The sequence below is a fragment of the Ascaphus truei genome, chromosome 2 (genome assembly GCF_040206685.1).
Source record: "Ascaphus truei isolate aAscTru1 chromosome 2, aAscTru1.hap1, whole genome shotgun sequence".
Taxonomy (NCBI): Eukaryota; Metazoa; Chordata; class Amphibia; order Anura; family Ascaphidae; genus Ascaphus; species Ascaphus truei.
The window spans coordinates 435,723,100-435,741,413 of NC_134484.1; the positions used below are offsets into that span (position 1 = coordinate 435,723,100).

At 40.1% G+C, this 18,314-nt stretch overlaps 1 protein-coding gene across 1 annotated transcript in view; it reads left to right on the top strand.

Annotated features, from left to right (window-relative positions):
• Positions 1-18,314, top strand: part of ADARB2 (adenosine deaminase RNA specific B2 (inactive)) — a 623,258-nt gene that overhangs the window by 530,849 nt on the left and 74,095 nt on the right. Inside the window, exons 5-7 of the mRNA XM_075587794.1 lie at positions 1,266-1,434; positions 2,486-2,637; positions 8,464-8,632. Coding sequence (XP_075443909.1) covers positions 1,266-1,434; positions 2,486-2,637; positions 8,464-8,632 — 490 coding nt within the window. The remainder of the gene's footprint in view (positions 1-1,265; positions 1,435-2,485; positions 2,638-8,463; positions 8,633-18,314) is intronic.

An 18,314-nucleotide genomic window follows, 5' to 3' on the forward strand; every position in this document is an offset into this window, starting at 1 on the left:
TCTACAATATGCTAGCAGATGTAACAAAGTATACTGTATAAGAAATCATTCATTGTTCCATATTTCCAGCATATAGGCAATTGCTCAGAGTCAGGCTGAATTTAGAACACAAATAAATCTTGACCTGAGGCTTTAGTATTATTCACAGATCTGTGAAATTGCAGATTTTATTTGTGTCTCATGCATTCTATATATTGCAACGACCTGCTTTTTATTCTGGTAATATATGAGACTGCTTTCAGGTCTACTTTTCAGTAAATGCATATATTTGAACACCCTAATTAAAGCCTAAACATACTGTAACGTGCCAACATACTCCATTTTATTTTAATACATAATGCTAGGGGGAAAAGAAGCATTGATCGTGATTTTGGCCACAGCCCACGTCAATTCAAAGTAATGCATTGCACGCTCCTAAGGGGTTAAAGTATACTTTCCAACACAGTCACAGGGCACACTTTCCTGCACTACTGAGCGTTCACACTTCGTGATTTGACATGTAACTTCAAAAAAATAGGACGGTAAGGTGAGACAAAAGGCATATCATTATTGCATTAAATATGTGGTTGAAATGCATTTATACACCAGCATTATACCAAAGAACATATTTCTATGAGACCAATGATCCACACTATAAAAACTATTTCCATCTCTAAAACTGGCTGAGATGCATTAAATGGGTCTGCTATTTAACAGTACTGAAAGAATTACAAAACGGGTGTCTGTGTATCCTGTTAGTGCTATTTGCTGGTACTCTAGCCTTGAACCAAAGGCTGGGCTGATAGTATGATTTATCTGTGTTCTCCCTGCCCACTAAAGTGGAAAAGAACTAAAACTGTTTCCTACATTTTATTTAGCACTTCTAGTGATAGGTACATTTATAAGAACTCTGTATCCATCAGCAATAGCTTTAGCAACCCATAAACAACCTGGTCGTTTCCCTGCTCAGTGGGAGAGGTTTATAGCCTCATATAGTATGTGCGCTCCAAGGATGTACTTATTGATTGAACAAGAAAACTTTGTCACAGGCTTTTTAGCTAATAATTAGTGATATTATCTGCAATAGATCTCCAAATGTGTTAGTAGTGCTGAGCCTAACATTCTGTATTCAAGGGTAATTTAATCTGCATAAGTACACCACAGAGATCCACTGTTTGTGTTTCAAGGAATCATTTCAATAACGCGGTGCAGTTACCATGATGGTGGATTACTCTGTTGCCTTTTTTTCTCTCTGTTTCTCAGGTTGACCTGTGTTCTTTTCACAGGTTTGGACCTACGGCAAGCGAAGGTCATTGCATTGTCTTCGGGTACTAAATGTATAAACGGAGAGTACCTAAACGACCAGGGACTTGTGGTCAACGACTGCCATGCAGAAATTGTAGTAAGAAGAGCATTTGTTCACTTCCTTTACACTCAGCTGGAGCTTCATCTAAGGTAAATAGAAATCTGTTGATGGCTGCAGCATGTTATGTGATCGGCGGTGGGACAAATCTGTCCTCTAGATGTCTGATCCAGGGTTCTTTTATGAAGCCGGTTATTAGTTTTGTGCTGCTGAGTGGCCAATATACTGAGGAAGGCAAAGAGATTTAATACACTTTCATCTTTAGATGTTTATTTCATGAAAGCATATTTTCTTTCATAAAGAATTAGATTAGTGCAAGTCAAGGGACACTTTTGGATATTTGTTTACATAATTCATGTAAAACTTATAACTGGACTGGCTCAATCTTAAATGCCTGATATAGAACTCGATTTGCTGTCTCCTGTGGTGAAGTAATTCAGGCTATTTACTTTTGCACTGTATTCAAAATGTCCTTGTGTTCCAGACTGATTGTTGTTGCTATGAATTTATAAAGCAGCAAATATTTTGCAGCACTTTCAATGGGGACAAAACAAGGTGCCATATAAAACAAGAAGCATATAAAAAAATGAATTTATCTCCGTAAGGAGCTTGCAATGTAAGGTTTGGATAAGTAGATGTGCTTTGTCCATCTAGTACCTCAATTTATGCAATCAAATTGAACTAACTACAATAAAGATACTGTTACAGAAGTAATTCAATGATGAAAGTTAGTGCTCTCATTATGCCCAGACTTACTTTTGTAGTTTGATATGACCTTGTTGTTGCTACCCTGCAATACATAAGGCTTTGACAAACATATACAACTATATTAAGCATTGGGTTTGGGGTAATGTTATTGTCGTAGAAAATGGTTCAAGACCCAAAGACCGATGTGTCAGAAATGTAATTTAACGATTCATTTTGCCAGTGAATATTGTTATTTCTAGTAGTAAATACACTGCCATGTAAAGCTCAATTATTCTATTTTTAAGAAAATTCCATATGTTATCTTTGAATCTTAAGTTCAATCTTTATTTTAGTCAACAGTTATTTCCTAGTGCAACGCAGGACACTAACTTTAGAATCCAGATTTATATTTACCAGTAGGGTAATGGTGTATGTTTTGTCTGTCTACATTTACAGCAAGCAGAGAAGTGACTGGGAGCATTCTATTTTCATTCGATTAAAAGAAGGAGGCTACAGGATGAAAGAAAACATCATGTTCCATTTGTATGTGAGCACCTCACCATGTGGAGATGCCCGTCTTAACTCGCCTTATGAGATCACAGCTGATTGTAAGATCTACCCTTCTTATTAGTTTGTCTGCATTCTCTCTTAATTACTTTTATGCAGAAGGGCTCAGTCTTTCTTTGACTTAAAAGTTTTGGTTGGGACCTAAGTTTTTAGGATGACAGATACCGTTATAAACACAGTGTTAAAGGATATAAGGAAAAAGTTCTGATTAGTTGTATTATCTTTTATTTGTATGGCACTAGAATATTCCACAGCATCAGTACAATGTGAGAGGGAGGACAAAAACATTGTATTAAAAAAAAACAAAAAAAAACCAACCCAGTACATATACAGTATGTTTAGACAGAAGGAGACAATAGGGAAGCGGTCCCTGCCCCAAGGAGCTTACACTCTAAAAGTTTGTAACATTATTTTAAAGCAGCAATCCTATCATTTTAACTTTTTGCTTTTGTTTATAGGATTAAAATTAGAGGGTCCTCCAAAGTTTGACTGTGTTATTTTCAGCTACGCGGATCCTCCCGTCCCCTTCCCGAGTTTCTAAGATACTTACTGGGGATTCAAATGGCCGTCCAATAGGAAGCTTCAAACAATGCTGTTGTGGCTTCCTATTGACCTACGGTACCCATGATATCTAGTGCCCATTTGTGGAGAGAGTTTTAAAACGGTTAACTTCACAAGTATCTCTGGAAGCTGGGGGTCACCATAACTAGAAATAGTGTGATTTTACTCCAAAGGACCTGCGGGTTCAAATCCTGTAATAAAAAATAAAAAAAATAGAAGATAGGGGGGGAGGAAACTACAGAGAGGAGGTGGTGGGATGAGATAAGGAACAAGGGCAAACACAGAAAGGGAAGAGGAAACAAAACAGAGATCTTTCACAACAATATAGTGCTTTATCTTCTTTCATTCTTCTTACTGTAAGTCACAATAATATCAAAAGGCAACAACATTACTGAGGGTTTGTGGCTAAGGGGTTAAAAACGCTATACTTTATAATATAGTTTCAGTCTGCGTTGTCATTTAAGCACATAGCACATGCTATTTACAGAACATTTTATTCAGACATAGATTTGATGCGGTAATTAAAAAAAAAAAATCAAACCTTATCCTTCAAACCCACAATTTTGATGACTCCTTTTATACTTTCAAAACGAAGTATTATTTAGAGGAGCACTTACAGACCCTTCAAACAATGGAATACAAACAAATTGTACCCTTAATAGAGAGAGAACAATGGACAGTGCAATAAAAGATGACATTTTCAACTATAGCTAGAGCATATTAAAAAAAATCATCCAGTCTGTTCAAAGTTTAGGCATCATTGCAATTTCAGTTGTTTCTCACAATACTGCCATGAGAGCCTGTACAATTACAGGTACTGTACTGCATTTGTGAATTTTACAAAGATCCCAAAATGCCTTTCACACAAAAAAAAACCCCAACACCTTGGTTATATTATATTAAACAGATTACTACGGGGTATGCAGGTTGCTCAAGTTGTGTTAAAAGTCTGCGGTTACAAGGGTGGGGGGGAGAGGTTACTCCAGCACTGTAATAGAAATATAAAAAGGGAAATATTCCACAATACAAAATATTTTATGAAATACGGAAAAAAAAATAGGGGTAAGGATGTTGCAGTATAAAGGGAGCAATGGTTAAAAAATACATAGCAAATTAAGCCATCAACCATCACAGAGGTAAGATTATATACCCACAAATAGCTTCAGGTACTGTTTCAGGCCATCACTGAACTTTGTCAAGCTGTAATGCAGGTCCCACTATCCCACTCCTCCTTTATAGCAATCCTCTGCGTGGCAAAATTCAGCGTCTAACTTTCCTTACAGCGCGTAATTTGTGGGGCCGGTGCAGTGACGTTACTGGTGCTTAAACTGATACGGTTGCTCATAGTATCCATTGCACAAATTGCAAATCTATCGGGTATATACTTATTAACCCCTTATATGCCACAAAGGTACCCTACTAAAAATGCTTTGACCATAAATATTATAAACCTTAAAGGCAGCTTCTTTAAGGAGTTATCACTATCAATCATAGGGACGGACCCATCAAATTTCGATAACCAAAAAATGCGAGTTTGTCTCCAAAAAACGTGAGTTATTTTTATGATGCAATACATCAATGTTGCATCACCAACAACATGGCACCTTATTTTGGGTGCATTAAAATTATCGATTCTAAAAAAAAAAAAACAGAGAGAATCTCGAACATTTAAGTAAACATTATCGATTTTGAAAACAGAGAGACTCTTGCACGTTTAAGTAAACATTATCTCCGCAAAGTTTAAATGTCCTGGTCACGTGACGCGGGAGATTTAAACAATGCAGAGAGATATCGGTACCCCATGTACCCTCTGTAACTCGGGAAGCAGGGGGTCCCCAAGGCTGAAATTAATGCGGCTCAGCTCCGGAGATCCCCTGCTTCAATACTGTGTTATTACAATAAAATAAAAGTAGCTTTATTACCTTAGCGGTCAGCCAACAAACCTACTACCCCTCTACCCTGCCCCATCCCCACACACACACATACAATAATGGGCAAAATTCCTATTATCCAGTTCTGAATAATAGCGCATTTGCCCATTAAAAATAAAACAGTACCCAGCCAGAATATAGTAAATTAAAGTTGTACTTACCCCTGCCAGGATGAAGGTCGCCCTCATCTCCGTCCACGGTGTGCAGCAACATTAAAATTTAAAAACTAACTACTGGCCACTAACCCCTTAATTAACTTATTTTTTTTTACAATTCGACAGTATGTCCACTTTATCGAAATGTGATTAATCCAGTTCATAGTGTTTAGAGTGCAGTATAGCATCCACTTTATAAACATTCTGTTGATATACATGATAAATATAAGATATAACCTTTATGCCTCTGGATTAAACTTTCTTTATAGACCTCAACCATAACTATATATATATATCAATAATACTAAGTGTGTGTCTACTGATTTATAATATCAATGTATGCAGTAGAGAAAAAAAAAATATATATATAAATAAATAATATTATTGCTACAGTACATCCACAGCCATCTTTATTACCCATTCACCTAGCCATAAAAAAAAGTAATATAAACAGGAAGGCAACAGGGTCGCAAAAGCAAAATTAGAATTAATAAACCCTAGTGTTTATTTATTTATTAATAAAATGTTTTACCAGGAAGTAATACATTGAGAGTTAACTCTCGTTTTCAAGTATGTCCTGGGCACAGAGTTAAGATGACAAATAATATTTTTTTTTTTACAGAATTCTGTCTTTATTTATTTATTTATAAAATGTCACCAGACCAATATTCTTCTGGTTGTAGCTACCGTTAGATCAACCTAAGGGATATGGTCAACAGCAGAAAAGAGATACATCTAAGGTGTGACTAAAAAAAGTGTTCCATCTGTTAGTATAATCCCCTACATTGGGGCAGATGTATATGTGTAATATACTCTAAATACATTGCAAAATGGCTCAGTCACATTCTACAGGGATGGGGTTAAACCATAAATAGCAAGAATATTAAACCAAATAAGGTAGGAGGCGGATCAGTATCTGAAGGCTAGGTCCTGCACACCACTCCCAAGATATTAGGCAACCCACTTAACTGGTAGCAGACAGAAACATATCCAGAAAAGAGGGAGGTAAAGGAAGCATACTGTATTAACACCCATAAATACAGAAATCAAAAAGTCAACAAGACATGCCTACCTTCACCAGACACTAGATCTTAGAATACCATGTGTCCATGTGGTAGTCACCAGATGCCCCCTTTGGTGGCCTGTGGTCCCATACCACTGATGACCCATCCTAGTCTAGAGTTCAAGTGTTTAGTCCCCAAACACCCTCTAGTGTTATATGCTGTTGTCACATATGACTGGAAACATCATACAATAGGTCATATTCTTTATTCATTCCCATGGGTGTAATGGGGTTATTCCGCTTTATCCAGTATGCCTCCCTCTGTAACAGTAGCCTGTTTATTACCTCACCTATGCAATTTAGTCACTCCTATCTATAAATACAATCCCTTTATGGGAAATCTTTTTCCTGTCTGTGGATGTGAAAATGAGACACCCCTTTGTATACTCCATATTGAGCACAGCATGGGAAGGTACCAAATTTCAGAGTGCCCAAAAATTGCATCTTATTATAATTGCGCCAAAATCTTCATGAATTGTTGTGAGACATGTTTTGTCCATATGCACCCTTTGTTTCAAAGATGTGGACGTATGTGGGCACGCTATATAGATGACATTCCATATTTGAACTGATGATAATGCAGCATCCCTTTTAGAATTCACTGATGATATTAATCATGCTCATTACACTATTGGGTTTAGGATTACATGATCTACAACTAGTCATTTTATTTAAACTACACTGGCGACACACTTTATTCGAGCTTGGCTAGTCCCACGAATTCGGGTATACCCGGGTGTATTGAGGTTTGTGACTGTTTTCTGCCCGAGTACATTGAGTTATTTTCCAAGCAGGGATTGAAGCATTTTATTCCGGCTGGCTGCAATACTGCACAGTATATATATATAAACTGCATTACAATTCATGAATTTATGCCATCTGGTAGACACGCGAAGCATTGCAGCCTATTAAATCCTAATCATTATCATTTAACAGATCAGCCGCCCATCAGCCAGGCATGAACCCAGGCTGGGAAGGCAAATGCAACGGGGCTTGTCAGAGGTTAGGAGTGGCTTATTCCAGGTATCTGCCAGGTACATACCGGGTATTTGCTCGAATAAAGTGTGTCGGTGCAGTACTATTACTTTTAAAGGAGGACAATTGGACAATAGATAGAAACAATCTCTTGCACTTTCTGAGTTTTCATCCCTCAGAGACATTGAAGGGACTCTCTTGCAGGCAGTTTCTAAGAGTTAAGAGGATAACAAGTCCTGCACAAAGTTTACAAGATAGGATGGAGGAGATAAGCAACAGATTCATGGAGAGAGGATACCCCAAGAATCTGTTGGTCACACATTATTCTCAGGACACACTTTTTTCCTGGCAAAGTATTTTACGACTAAATAAAAATGATTCTTAAATATAGAAACAGGACAGGGATTTCCCTCTTGAAAATAGCTGCACAGAATACACAACAGGAATTTTCTATACCTATATTAGTAGGGTTGTATGCATGTCTATATTTATATAGCGCCATTAATGTACATAGCGCTTCACAGCAGTAATACACGTGACAATCATATAAATAATACAAAACACATAATGGAAAGAAGTGCTTCAGACATAAAAGTAACATTTAGGAAATGGAGTCCCTGCTCCGAAGAATTTCCAACCTAATTAGTAGGTAGGAAGAACGTACAGCGATAGTAGGAGGGCATTCTAGTAAGTGTGTCTGCACTGGGCCAAGGTTTATGTATGAGGTGTACAATATCAGCCACGGAGCTACTCATATGCTTCGTTAAGCAGGTGTGTTTTAAGGTGGGTTAAATACAGTATATCATTTCCAAATATTGGCCTATTTTAACCCCCTTATTTTTATATAAGAGAGGTAAGAGCTTTAGGGACCAGATATTTTTTTAACCATTATTCTGTTTTTCTGTAACACCCATAACCCTATATTTTGAGTGATTTAATCAAATATTTTCATTATCTTTTGGTTTATGGAATATTCTCATTTTCATATGTCTATTTGTATTACTGTGCTAGAGTTAATTTCCCTTTTTTTTCTCTTAATATCCTTTATGTTCTTGTAAATAGCCAACAATATGCTTACACGAGCTGCCGTCAATGCTTTAGTGATTATGATTTACTGCCCTGACATTTTGCGGTCTAAAACGCATGAGCATATGTTATAACCAAAACATTGTGTTTTCCTAGTGAACAGATGTAAACACATAGTGAGGAAATTCCGAGGTCATCTTCGCACAAAGATAGAGTCTGGAGAAGGAACCATTCCCATTCGGTCTCGGACTTCAGTGCAAATGTGGGATGGTGTTTTATCGGGAGAGCAGCTTGTTACAATGTCCTGCACAGACAAAATAACCAGGTAGTAATTGCTCGTGTAAAACTATATGTTTAATGTCCTAAATGCTGCTGGAGTCAGAAACAAATGACTCTGCTGTGCATTGCTGGTCCTTCAAACACTGAAGTTGTTAAAGGCAGGATACCCCTCGATTAAGGGTAACTGGAGCCAGAGGCGTAACTATAGCCTGGGCAAAGCCTGGGGGCCCATGCTCTTGGGAGGCACGCTCAGGGTCGCCGACAGGGGGGAGAGCTGAGACATTTGGCCCAGCAGTCTAGCCGACGATCACAGAAGTCAGGGCCCCCTTCCTCCTCTGGGCTCCTTAACAGCAACTTGCCGGCTGGATTGGGAACTGTCAGCGGTGAGAGGGAGGAGATGGAGGTGGGGGGTTGCAGAGAGCTGGCAGCAGAGGCTGTGGGCGGAACTGAGGCAGACAGCTGCAGAGCTCTGCCCGTCGCTGCTCTCCATGACATCAGGGGGAGGAGTTACCATGTACTGCTGTGGGAAGGTATGCCGTGTATTTGTGTGTCAATTTGCTGTGTGTGTTTGTTTGTCAGTTGGTTGTTTGTGTGTCAGTTTGCTGTGTCTGTGTTTGTGTGTCAGTTTGTTGCGCATGTGTGTGTCAATTTGCTTTGTGTTTGTTAGTCAGTGTGCTTCAGTGTGTCAGTATGCTGTGTGTTTGTGTGTACATTTGTTAGTTACAGTTTGCTCAGTCAGTGTGCTATTTGTGCCTCAGTGTCTGTCAGTGTGCTGTGTGTACCTCAGTGCCTGAATACATGTATTGCCTGTTTGTATTTTTATTGATGCACGTGTAATATAACCACTTTCACCATTTCTCAATATAATTGAATTTACTGCACTATGAGAGTTGGGCGCTGTTTGTTCTCTTTTTTGTCTTCATTAGTGTTATTGGATATTGAGCTATCTGAAGTGACAAAGCAGCAGACTCTTTACTATATGTTATTTAGGTTTTTTCACATTTTTTATTCACAATTTATTGTTATATTGAATATTCACTTAAATATCACATGGGTGTTTATTAATTCTTGTGACACTATCTGTATTTCTATATCAATACACTAGTATTTTAAAGGTTGAGGGTAGCATTGGATTCACTTATTTTCACAATATTATTACAATCAGCTGCACAGATTACTTCACAATTTTTTGTATCTCTCTAATAGTGCGTTTGAGATCAGATGAATTGTAAGGAACCCCAACATTCTCTAATAGCGCGTCTGAGATCAGATGCATTGTACGGAACCTCAACATTCTCTAATAGCGCGTCTGAGATCAGATGCATTGTACGAACCCCAACATTCTCTAATAGCGCGTCTGAGATCAGATGCATTGTACGGAACCCCAACATTCTCTAATAGCGCATCTGAGATCAGATGCATTGTAAATTATTCTGTATTTGGCACAATTTTAAAATAACCTGAAAATTGTAGGGAACCCTTTAGGGGTGCCCAGGGAACCAAAGGGTTCCTAGAAACCCTGCTGGAAAAACACTGGTCTAGAATACCTGCTGGAACTTTGTGTACCATAAATAACAACTCCAAAGAGGCAAGATGGCAGCCCTCTGGCCTGCCTTTTAAAAGAAAAATTGAACTTCAATAAATGTAAATAAATGAAAGAGAAAACAACAATATTTAAATTAAATACAATTGAGATGTAGCCTGCCGCAAAGATCTCAAAACAACCACACAAAGTCATTGTGTTGGATAAATTCTAATGGTCCTTTGTTTTATATTTTGATGATGTTATGTACATAAGCTCATTTAGTGTTTGTGGGAATAATAGTACATTAGATGTGTGGGACAGGTTATTCCTGCACTGCAACTATAACTTACAAAAATACTAATTTATGGTAAGTACATTTTGTTTGATCTATGAAAGATTTTAACATTTGGGTAAAATATCCAGCATTGCTTTACACAAAAGCGGTCTGGTTAAAATCAGGGACACCGGGACCATTTTCCTTGGTAAAATTGGCAGCAATTGGAATCAGTTATTAATAGAAACATAACGTATGACTTAGTTGTAATGTACTATGCATAAAGGTGCATGTCAAGTATAATGTTTTTTTTTTTAATCTGTGTACATATTATAAACAAATGTGTATTGTGATAAACTCACAGTACAGGCATACCCCGCATTAACGTACGCAATGGGACCGGAGCATGTATGTAAAGTGAAAATGTACTTAAAGTGAAGCACTACCTTTTACCCACTTATCGATGCATGTGCTGTACTGCAATCGTTATATACGTGCATAACTGATGTAAATAACGCATTTGTAACAGGCTCTATAGTGTCCCCTCTTGCGCACAGCTTCGGTACAGGTAGGGAGCCGGTATTGCTGTTCAGGACATGCTGACGGCGCATGCGCGAGCTGCTGTTTGCCTATTGGATGATATAACCTTCTCATGAGTGTACTTAAAGTGAGTGTCCTTAAACCGGGGTATGCCTGTACATAATCCGTTAAATTATTTATTTCCCTCTGTTAGCCTAATACAATTATTTACAAAATTCACATCCTACTCCTGCCTGTAATGTAGCAGAGAATTGTATATGCCGGAAACCGTAGCTTTACTAATTGTCGATAGCGTATTTATCTGTACTATTGAAATAGCCTTTTTTCCCTCTAGAGATTTAGACTCAAATTTAAATATTAAGTTCAAGGTCCTTGCTAAGCGAGTTGTTGTTGTTGTTTTATTCTACTCCTTTGTGGAAGCCTGAACAATAATATCTAAGAGGGGATTTATGGCCATTATTATTATCAAGCTGTTTAATGGCACAATTTTAAAATATCTTGTAAGTAGAGATTAGGTTATATTTCATACTTCAAAACCAATTTAAAATGAATTTATTGTCAAAGTATTGTATCTTAAAGGTCCCTTTTACTGTGAGTCATGGTCCATAAAAATATTAGACCGACTACTGCTAAATCTAGTTTCAGTGGCACGGCCAATAATAGCGAAATATTGTCTATGCTGCAGGTGTTCTACTGGGTTCAGACTTCTATGAATAACAATTTATTTAGTGTGACAGCATAACAGGAAACTGTGTAAACAGTCACAACCAGTGTGTAGAAGCCAGGCAAAGGCATTGTATTACAAGACAAGAAAATAATGCATAATTTAAATGGAGAATTAACCTTTAAACCTCTTTGTTGACTATTTTAAGCATCACATTGGATAATGACCAAGGGTGAAATCATTTTCCCATCTGCCTGCTTAAAATGACAAAAGCCACGTCGTATTATTGGGGTTCCACTCTCTAATATCGTACTTTGCATTGTCTAAAGAGAGAACAAAAGACCCACACCAGCTGATATCCACTTGATAGCCACCTGATAGCATTAGTTATAGAATTAATTACAAATATTGTGTCAGAGAGTTCAATAATGAAGGGGAAGATATGTATAGATATAGTATTTTGTAATGTCAATTCACTTTACTTTAAAACAGGGGTGCTCAACTCCAGACATAAAGACCTCCAAACAGGTCAGGGTTTAAGGATATCCCAGCTTCAACACAAGTCTTTGACTGAGCCACTGATTGAGCCACCTGTGCTGAAGCAGGGATAACTTTAAAACCTGACCTGTTGGGGCACTGGAGTTGAGAACCCCTACTTTAAAAAAAAGAACCGTGAAAGTGTATGATTAGAGAGAAAATGGACACAAACTCACTTATGGTGAGTAAAAGGAGCAATCCAAACAATATCCTACGTGTGTTTTTAAAAAAAAATCAGTTCTGTAGTATTAGATAATACTTACTACCTTTTTTATTTTAAAATTAAATTCTTAATGCCATTTTAATGAGTTTTAATATACTGAGAATCCTTTGATTTCTATAGCAGGCTTTAGCACACCTCCCCAGCAGTGCAAGATCTTTGTAGCACTTTCCTGTTTGTGATCATTTGTTGAAAATATTCCCAGCAGTTTGAGCTGCAAACTGTAACAATAGATAATGTTACTTTAGTAATATAAGAATACATTGTAGCTGCTGAGTTACACTGACTGAAGGATTGATTTGAAACTGAAAGGCAGCCATTTAGTGAACCCTTGGAAACAGGATTTTGCTGATCGATCACGGGAGAACCAATCGATCAGCAGCTTAGGTAATTAGTTTTCAATAAAGGTAATCATAGGCTATATATATATATAAATATATATTATTATCTTTTAAGCAGATTGGATTGAATCTTTAAAACTCTTATATTTCAGAGTAAAGTGATGATAGAAACCACTTCTGGGCACATTCTAACTGACCCCATTATCACACAGCATGTAGTGCTTCCACTGCAGCCAGGGACTCTATAATGACATACATGAAATACATATTTATAAATGTATTTATTCATTCTTAATAGAAAAATGCACGTACAATGTCTGTTATTATGGTTACCGTAACATTGAGTGGAATAATTGTAAGTGTGTGAGCTGCACACTTGTATATTGTATATATTGTACACAGTATATTTGGCACAATATTGTTTCCTCACATAATTCCCAAAATGTGAAAAGTGAAAAAGCAGCATATTTTGGCTTATAAGCAGGAATAGGATATTCAGCGCTCGTGCTGCAGAAGTTATTGTAGGAAATACTGTTATTAACTCCATCTCTTGTGCGCTTCTGTGCAATTTTCTTTCTATATTTTGGCTTATATTTGCTTGTGTTAGGTTTCAGTGAAGTCTCAGATAAGACACTTAGGTTATTGTAAGAGTCGTTACCCATCTGATGATAAAACACTTTTGAAGTGAAACTTCTTTAGTGGCACCTCTGATGGGATAAAACTTCATAGATGGGGGGCGAAATGTGAAACGGAAGTGACGTCACGTAATGGATGCCGCTCCGCTAACACGTCCCCTGTCACATGTGGCGGCGGCGGCGATAGCCGCCGGCGCCGCTCCTAATCACCGCCGCACCCCTCACCCTCCCACACACCCCACACCCGGTTGCTCACATATGCGGCGGCGATAGCCGGCGCTCCTAACTGCCACTGTTCCGCCGCCCGCTGCCATGCCGCGCGCCATGCATGCGCAGAAGCGTCTGGCAGCGGCGCCGTTCCCCGCACGCTGCCATGCCGATGGACAGAAGGAGGGAGGCTGGTGCCAGCGCCGCTCCTAACAGCCTGGGAATGGGGGGGTTTGAGCGCGCCGCCGGGGGGTGGGGAAGGGAGGAGCTTGAGCGCGCCTTCGGGTTGTGTGGAAGGGGGGAGCTTGAGTGCGCCGCCGGGGTGTGGGGAAGGGGGGAGCTTGAGTGCGCCGCCGGGTTGTGGGGAAGGGGGGAGCTTGAGCGCGCCCCCGGGGGGTGGGGAAGGGGGGAGCTTGAGCGCGCCGCCGGGGGGTGGGAGGGGTATCTGCTCAGAAGACTCAGACTGAGCCCCCCGGGTCCGCAGCTCTGCCGGGGGTGGGGTGCGTCTGGAGAGAGGGGGCAGGACACAGACAGAGAGACATACGGTGTGTACACACAGAGAGATACACATACACTGACAGACACACACACACACTGACAGACACGCACACACTGACATACACACATTGACTGACACATACACACACTGATTGACACACACACACTGACTGACACACACACACACACACTGACTGACACACACACACTTACTCTGACGCACGCACACACTGACGCACACACAAACACTCTGATGCACGCACGCACACTCTGACGCACGCACTCACACACTCTGACGCACGCACACACACTCTGACGCACGCACACACACTCTGACGCATGCACACATACTCTGACGCACGCACGCGCTCACTGTGACACGCACACACTCTGACACACACTGACGCACGCACGCACACCGCAGTGATGTACTGAACACCGCCCCTGAATGATGTGCCTATTCCTCCCCCCCCCCCCTGTGAGCTCCCCCACCCGCTTAACATTCATGATGCTGGTACTGCTGCCAATAAACACATACACACACACACTGACGCATGCACACTTTGACGCACGCACACTTTGACGCACGCGCACGCACACTGACTGTGACACATACGCACGCACACTGACTGACACACATACGCACACTGACTGACACACATACTCACTGACTGACACACATACACACACTGACTGACACACATACATAGTCACTGACTGACACATACACTGACTGACACGTGTGCCGAGCATGCGCGTTATAAGTCAATTTCTGTGACAAAAGTCAAAGAAGTTTCACTTACTATGCGCGTGCACAGCACACACAGCTTTTTTTTATGTTTAATGTTACATTTATTAAACCTGTACAATGCATGTAGCACCGCATTCCCTGCGCACATGTACAGTAGCACTGCATTCCCTGCGCACATGTACAGTAGCACTCCATTCCCTGCGCACATGTACAGTAGCACTGCATTCCCTGCGCACATGTACAGTAGCACTCCATTCCCTGCGCACATGTACAGTAGCACTCCATTCCCTGCGCACATGTACAGTAGCACTGCATTCCCTGCGCACATGTAGCACCGCATTCCCTGCGCACATGTACAGTAGCACTCCATTCCCTGCGCACATGTACAGTAACACTGCATTCCCTGCGCACATGTAGCACCGCATTCCCTGCGCACATGTACAGTAGCGCTGCATTTCCTGCGCACATGTACAGTAGCACTCCATTCCCTGCGCACATGTACAGTAGCACTCCATTCCCTGCGCACATGTACAGTAACACTGCATTCCCTGCGCACATGTAGCACCGCATTCCCTGCGCACATGTACAGTAGCGCTGCATTTCCTGCGCACATGTACAGTAGCACTCCATTCCCTGCGCACATGTAGCACCGCATTCCCTGCGCACATGTACAGTAGCGCTGCATTCCCTGCGCACATGTACAGTAGCACTCCATTCCCTGCGCACATGTACAGTAGCACTCCATTCCCTGCGCACATGTACAGTAGCACTGCATTCCCTGCGCACATGTAGCACCGCATTCCCTGCGCACATGTACAGTAGCGCTGCATTCCCTGCGCACATGTACAGTAGCACTCCATTCCCTGCGCACATGTAGCACCGCATTCCCTGCGCACATATACAGTAGCGCTGCATTCCCTGTGCAGATGTGGCACTGCATTCCCTGCGCACATGTAGCGCCCCTGCTCCTTACAAGTGCCTTATTACTACCTCCTCCTCTCTGTTAGTGCTGTAAGGTTCCCAAGTTCTTGATTGATGTTTGTGGCTGATGGTGATGTCCGCTCTCCAAAATATGATGCTGAAGTCTCTCCACCTCTCTCTCTCCTTCCGAGTCAGGGTACTAGGGATGTTGAACACACACAGCCCCTGTAAGCGCAGAACCCAATCCCACCATACCATACAGTATATATTTGTGTCAAAAATGAGTGCTACTGAGATTGTGACCTCATCTACTGCAACAAAACAAAAAGACAAAAAGCCCCAGTGCTACATACTGTATGACACATTATATAGTTAAATACGTATCTGTTTTTGTTCATAAGTGCAGGACATTTAGTTAAATTCTTTGGCCAATGCATTTTAAGCTTGCAAACCACGCCAAAGGTATCCCCTCTTTTGCAAGTCCTAACATTGCCATACAAGCAAAAAGCTCTCATACCCTCTCTAAAGCAGGGAGAACTGTCTTAAAAGACTGGTCGTGGGTGGAAAACCGGATAAAGGAAATAGAAAATAAGGAGAATGTCCTCCATCACAACATAACAACATGACAGAACAGAGTAAAAACGAAGAGCCTATTCTAAACAAATATGATAACTAAAAGAAAAAATGGGGTCCCAAGCAAGCTATGATACAAGGTTTTGAGTTAAATGGTCGAGATATTAGATCAAGACCAGTTATAAGTTCGGGGAAAAAAGAAAAAAAATGGGTATCGCAAATATGTATTGAACTATGTAACATTATACGATAGCCTATGTACATGTAAATACAGTATGCTACAATGTAATATTTTGAAATGTATCTGTAAACACCCTAATAAAAATATACTTTAAAAAAAAAAAAAAAAAGACTGGTCATTTACAGGTGCGTAACAAGAACTTTACTAGGGGTGATGTTCAGCTGGAACCTACAATTTTATAAGTAATATACTGTACATAGAAACGTATGTAACAGTTTAAGAGCATACTACTAATAATAGGATGCAGTATAGAGGATTCCACATGGAGATTAATCCAGACGCTCTGGACCAGTAGCTGGTAGCTGTTGTCCAAAATTACTATGCAGCCGGAAACATTTAAAATGAAAGTATACATAATAAAGCAGAACATTTTATCTTCTGCTCTGCAGTCTCCAGGTTACCTCCATCTCCCAGCTGTCCTTGGTAAACCCCTTCAGTCTAAAGCAGGGCTCCCGACTGGCGGCCCGCAACGGCCTTGATGTGGCCTTGTGGCTTCTGCTAATATCATACTAGATGCTTAGGCAGCATAATGCTGGTTTTCACACTAAAACTCACCTGTAAGATAAGGTGATATAAATATATATCATACAAATGTATTATTTGATATAAAGCAATAGAGGCAGACATTTAACAAAAGATTCTGAACTCAAAGGTAAGAGGCACATAACATGGACTTATGCTTTCAAAATAGGTGAGCACCGTTGAAGCTGAGCTGTGTGGAGTTCAAACCAGAAGGAAAGTTGTGTGTGGTGTATATTGTTAGCATTGGTGACTGGTTTATTTCTATTGGTGTGTACAGTGGGTTAATTTATTTTGATTGTCTTGGTGTTGGGAGTTTGTACTAAACTTATTTTACTGCCTGGTGTTTCAAAGATTGCAGTATGAGTGGTTGTGAGACAGTTCATTGCTTTCCTGGCAAACCTGATTTGGTTTGCAGCTGTGGTTTGAACACAGGCTTGTTAAAAAACATTGGCGCTGGCAAACATTGTTTGAGCTGAGCTGTCTGACTGAGGTGGAGTTTGGTTAAAGTGCAGTTGGAACACCTGTGGAGTTAAAACCAGGAACTGAAACAAAGAAGGATTGAAACAATGTGGTTTGTTCATTTTTTGCTCCATAGTTACAAATATATGTATATGCATATCATTTACATTTACAAATATATATTTGGGGACAATACAAGGAGCTTTCAAAAGAACTATTCATCCCACGGGCAGTAGAAAGGACTCGGGGGAATCCCTTTAGGTTGGAGGAAAGGAGATTTCACCAGCAACAAAGAAAAGGGTTCTTTACAGTAAGGGCAGTTAAAATGTGGAATGTATTACTCATGGAGACTGTGATGGCAGATACAATAGATTTGTTCAAAAAAAGGTTGGACATCTTTTTAGATAGTAAAGGTATACAGGGATATACCAAATAAGTAAACATGGGAAGGATGTTGATCCAGGGATTAATCCAATTGCCAATTCTTGGAGTCAGGAAGGAATTTATTTTTCCCCTTATGAGATATCATTGGATGATATGACTCTGGAGGTTTTCGTTTGCCTTCCTCTGGATCAATAAGTATAGATATAGGATAAAATATCTGTTGTCTAAATTTAGCATAGGTTGAACTTGATGGACGGAAGTGTTTTTTCAACCTCATCTACTATGTAACTATGTAAATGGCACTCTGACATCCTTTTAGTTTAAAGGGAAGGTGATTTCACCAGGAGAACAGGAAAGGGATTCTTCTTTACAGTATGTGCAGTCAAAATATGGCATTCATTACCCATAGAGACTGTGATGGCAGATAAGGTAGAGG